This window comes from Oncorhynchus masou, chromosome 17 (assembly GCF_036934945.1).
Source record: "Oncorhynchus masou masou isolate Uvic2021 chromosome 17, UVic_Omas_1.1, whole genome shotgun sequence".
Lineage (NCBI taxonomy): Eukaryota > Metazoa > Chordata > Actinopteri > Salmoniformes > Salmonidae > Oncorhynchus > Oncorhynchus masou.
In genome coordinates, this window is record NC_088228.1 from 32658163 (window position 1) to 32663606 (window position 5444).

General features: G+C 39.6%; 1 protein-coding gene across 1 annotated transcript; it reads right to left on the reverse strand.

Annotated features, from left to right (window-relative positions):
* Window positions 1–1460: 1460 nt before the first annotated feature.
* LOC135558878 (B-cell lymphoma/leukemia 10-like) lies at window positions 1461–5232 on the reverse strand. Its single transcript, XM_064993074.1, has 3 exons — window positions 4932–5232; window positions 3756–4044; window positions 1461–3552 (listed from the first exon to the last, which is right to left on the reverse strand). The coding sequence occupies exons 1-3, from the start codon at window positions 4980–4982 to the stop codon at window positions 3092–3094; spliced, it is 801 nt and encodes a 266-aa protein (XP_064849146.1). The 5' UTR covers window positions 4983–5232; the 3' UTR covers window positions 1461–3091.
* Between the last annotated feature and the right edge of the window lie 212 nt (window positions 5233–5444).

Sequence of the window (5444 nt, forward strand, 5' to 3'; positions counted from 1 at the left end):
TCATTCTCTCGCGTCATTCTGCGGTTTTCCTCTTTTTCCATAGTAGCGGGAAGATGTTTGGGGGGGGGGGGGAATAAAAAAGATCCCCGTGCTAAAGACGGCAATAGGTCCGCAAATAAAGAACTAGAAAAGGCCCAGTGAACTACTTTTGTGGAAAAGGAGAATGTTCTAACTAAAAAATATTTTGCCCGTGCTACAGATGACTATATTGGTCCGCTAACACAGGATTAGTAAAGGCCCAACACCACTTGTGGGATTTTTTTTTACCGCCCAATTTTTTTTATTGAATTTTAATCAGATTTCTCAGGGGGTCCTGCAGCACCCTCAGCATCCCGCTGCTATGTGTGTGCCCCTCCAAAAAAACCGAGTTCCCAAATACAGAAGACCTACATTTACAAAAATGACTGAGTTTTGAAGTCTGACTGAAAAGCTCAAGTTTCATGCATGTAATTGCCGAATTTACTTTTCAGGATTTTTACAATCATAATGAAAGTTGGGCAATCAGAAAATAAGGATAGCATGTTTTTCTATGAGCCATTAGATCTTTAACAAACATGAACACATTTTATCGGAAATTAAAAATGTCTCATGTGTCTGGTATTCCTTTGGTTTATTTATAGTTCTAAATGATCAAGATCTGCAACATAAAAAGTACAAACACATCAATTATCAAAATGACATAATCATTCTTCTTTTTGATAATAAGTAAAACCATTGTACCATGACTCATTAATGCCCTATCACAATAAGAACATGTATCTTTAATAATATAAGAATACTCTAGTCAAGAGTAAAAACAAACCATTTCAGTGTAGGCCTACCACATTTTGTAACTACAGTTTGTGTGCCAAAATGCATACGATGAACAACTTATTCCAGTGTTTTGTGTAAATACAGAGAAGTTGTCTTCTGATGATCTGGGATACTTACAAGGACAAATCCCTACTGTAGCTGGCATGGTGTGGCATGTTGATGCTAGCATAGATATATCATTGTTTTATAGATATGGATGCCAGTTAATCATGAACTCACGCACCCATAATTCATAGGAAAGGAGCAGTGTTGGAGAATGACGACATACTGCGACCTTAGTCCAAGTCCAGAATAAAGTGAACCTAGTGCCTTCAGAAACTATTCACACCACTTTACTTTTTACACATTTTGTTGTGTTACAGCCTGCATTTAAAAGTTATTAAATGTAGGATTTTTTGTCACTGGCATAGAATGACAACCTACGACCTTAGTCCAAGTCCAGAATAAAGTGCACCTACAGTGCCTTCAGAAAGTATTCACGCCCCTTGACTTTTTACACATTTTGTTTTGATACAGCCTGCATTTCAAATTGATTAAATTCAGATTTCTTCTGTCATTGGCATACACACAATACCCCATAATGTCAGTGTTTTCGAAATGTTTACAAATGTATTAAAAATGAAAAGATGAAATGTCTTGAGTCAATAAGTATTCAACCCCTTTATTATGGCATGCCTAAATAAATTCAGGAGTAAAAATTGCATAATAAGTTGCATGGACTCTGTGTGAAATAATAGTGCTTAACATGATTTTTGAATGACTACCTCATGACTTGAATGACTGTACCAAACACATACAATTCTCTGCAAGGTCCCTCAGTCGAGGTTGTGGGGTTCGATTCCCATAAGGGACCAGTATGACCCCCCCCCCCCAAAAAAAACAACCAAAACAAACAATGTAAGCACAAAATACTGTAAGTCGCTATGGCTAAGAGCATCTACTGAAATGTAAAAAATGTAAACCACAAAGAGCAGGGAGGTTTTCCAATGCCTCGCAAAGAAGGACACCTACTGACAGATGGGTAAAAAAAGCAGACATTGAATATCACTTTGAGCATAATTACACTTTGTATGGTATATCAATACACCCAGTCACTACAAAGATAAAGGCATCCTTCCTAACTCAGTTGCCGGAGAGGAAAGAAACTGCTAAGGGGTTTCAACATGAGTTTAATGACTGTGATAGGAGAAAACTGGGGATGGATCAACATTGTAGTTACTCCACACTATTAATATAATTGACAGAATACATAAATTCCAAAACATGCATCCTGTTTGCAACAAGGCACAGAAAAATGTGGCAAAGCAATGAACTTTTTGTCCAGAATACAAAGTGTTATGTTAGGGTCAAATCCAATACAACACATTACTGAGTTCCACTCTCCAAATGTTCAAGCAGAGTGGTGGCTGCATGTTATGGGTATGCTTGTAATTGTTAAGGACTCGTTATTCGTTAAGGACAATAAACAGAATGCAGCTAAGCACAGGCAAATCCTATAGTTAAACCTGGTTACCAAGAAGACAGTGAAAGTTCCTGACTGGCAGTTACAGTTTAGACTTAAATCTACTTGCAAATCTAGGGCAAAACTTGAAAATGGTAAGTCTAGCAATGATCAACAACAAATTTGACAGAGCTCGAAGAATTCTGAAAACAATAATGGCCAAATGTTGCACAATCCAAGTGTGGAAAACTTACCCAGAAAGACTCACAGCTGTAATCACTGCCAAAGGTGCTTCTATAAAGTATTGACTCGGGGTGTGAATAATTATGTAAATGGGATGTTTCTATATTTAATTTTCAATAAATTTGCAAAAACTGTCATTGTGGGGTATTGTGTGTAAACAGGCAATATTTTTATTTGATTTAATATATTTTGAATTCAGGTTGTACCACAATAAGTCAAGGGGTATGAATACTTTCTGAAGGCACTGTATGTCTAAACCCAACTCTCTATGTGTAAGGAAGGGGCATTTTACGAATGAGGACTTGATAGAAGCAGAGTAAAATTCATGAGGTTACAGCTTATGATTGAGGCATCATTAGTAAGCAGTTACTTATTTCATATTGAACCCAAAACAGGTTTGTCCAGCTTTCGGGTTGACCCAGTGTATAATGTAAGGCATGGAACATACTTTACAAGTTGATATTTGTTTAAAGTAACACTCAACTAAAACCATTGATAAAACACATACACAGGTACGAACAACACATTTGAAGAGTGAATGTTTGTTATGAGTAATGCTGGGAAGTAGTCCAGGGCAGGGGGGGGGGGGTCTCATTAAGACTTTGGTGGGGGCTGAGGTGAAGGGTCCCTGTATGACATGAAAGTGGGTGTGGAGCGTGACCTCAGGGGCTGGAAGTTGACATCCCCTCCGCTGATCGCCGTGCTCCTGTGTGGTCCAGCGTCCATGTTAGATGAGGCCTCTGGCAGTAGCAGCACTTCCTGCGGCAGGGGGGGAGCCCCTGGGTCTCCAGGCCTGGGCAGTGTGGAAGACACCTGGGATGAAGACACAGCCATGCTACCCCCTCGCATGGATGACAACACGTCCTTTCCATGGCTGGAGGCAGCAGGCCGGTTGAGGAACCTTAGGGCGTCAGAGGTGGATGGGCTCCCTTCTCCGTTGTATAACATGGTGGATGCCAGGTTGGACTCATATGACAGTGTCTTGGAGAGGTCTTTATTGTCCCCGGATGTGTCCTGAGTTGGCAGGAAGCCCGAGGTGGAACTGGATGCCCCTGCTGTAGAGGGCCAATGTGAGATGGTCATGATAATGGTACTAAGACAGTGAAAGACCACTGAGCTAAAGCCTATTAGCTCGGGGAGCTAACACACATAGACAGGTCTCAGGCAAGGTTACTCGTCACTTAAGTGTGGTTGACCGAACCTCCTATATTAAATAATAAAAAATAAACAACAACACTTGAACACACACATAACGTACCTCTGAGAGATTCTAGCTTCTCGTTCTTCACCTTCTGCACTTCATCAGTGATCTTGGTAATCAGGAAGTTGAGCGTACGTCCTTGTTGGATGGACTCGATCAGGGCATCCAGCCCCCGAGGGTTCTCAGCCAGGTAGTCCAGGAGCAAGCCCGTTTTCTTGGTCTGCGTGATCCTGCAGCTGATCTCCTCTGTGTCGTCTCGAGTCAGGATCTTCCGCGAGCGCAGGTAGTCAAAATGACGGTCAGCCCGGATCTTTTCACAAAGGTACGGCCGCAGCCTAGTCAGGACCTAGACAGAGAACAGCAAGATGGAAACTGTGGGGGTGTTGAAGGACGCTTTCTCAACCATCTGTATGTTATATAGGGCCAGTATTAATTGATATATGTTTTATCAAGTGTGTGTGACCAGAGGACTGACTACTGATGGCTATACTGTAAATGCACTGAAGGACAGGTAAACATGTGTGGGAAAATAATTATTAGAGTATGGACATGCCTTTGTTAATCATTAATATTAATTGGTTATGTAGTGGCTTCCTTTTCTCTTTACCATAGCCACTGCCCTAGCCTGAAGAGGGGTTGTTTTGTATGCATATAGTCCACACTCTAAGTTTCCAAATGGCCAAAACATTCAATGAGATCCAGGGATATGGTGCAACAAAAAGGTTTATTCTTCTAATATCTAACAACAACAAAAATGATTATCCAATCAACTTAAATCAGATATTACTTGACATGGAAAATACATAATGTGACCTGTTTGTAATGTCTGTATGGTCAATAAAACTATACCGCTCCCGCATCTAGCAAGGACTCCTTGCAAAAACTTACCACAGTACAATGAATGAGCATAATATTTCATCATATACATTCATATTTAATATATTTACACAAATGTACATGGAGCTCTGTATGTTATGTCTTTTATACAAATATGTCCAAATCAGCTCTAACAGGTTAGGTATAATACGAGAAGGAAATTTTTTATTTACACTATACACACATAGGCTTCTGTGAAAATGGGGTAGCCTATAGAGGGTGCGGCATAAATTGGTTACTTTCACTTCTTTATTATGCGCAATTCAACATTTTAAGTTAATAACTTTATGGTAAATAATTATTGTAAAACCAACTCACTAACAGTTGAATTGACAGTCAGACAAATAGGCCACTTACTTCCTTTTTTATATCGGCCATTTCATCTTCTGTCAGGTGGGGAACATCCATCCTACTCACCCTACCTAAAGTGTCAAATTCAAGTCTTCCGGGTACTTTACGAGATTAAAATGGTACACTAAAAATATTTAAACCAAAAGATACCGGTACACGGATATTGTATTTTCCAGTGCGTAACTCTTGTCTAATACCCTGTAGCCTAGTTATTTGCCGATACAAAACAGAAGCTTCCAGAGCCTCGGTAAATATAAGTTTCTCATGAGTGAACCGCTGCCAATTATTACTTCCTGATTCCATGGATGAGTTTACGCAAGTCATGTATGGGCAAGTGAATGATGAGTGTTTTTTAAACATTTTTTTAATGATGAGTGTTTTTCATTCAGTTGTGCTATACTATTCAGCTACTATCGCATCACCACTGTTTTTTTTCCATTAGGGAATTTAACAACATATTCCAGTGTTCAAATAATCTATTGTTATTCTCTGATTTCTTGTTTTTTTGCTTGACATGGT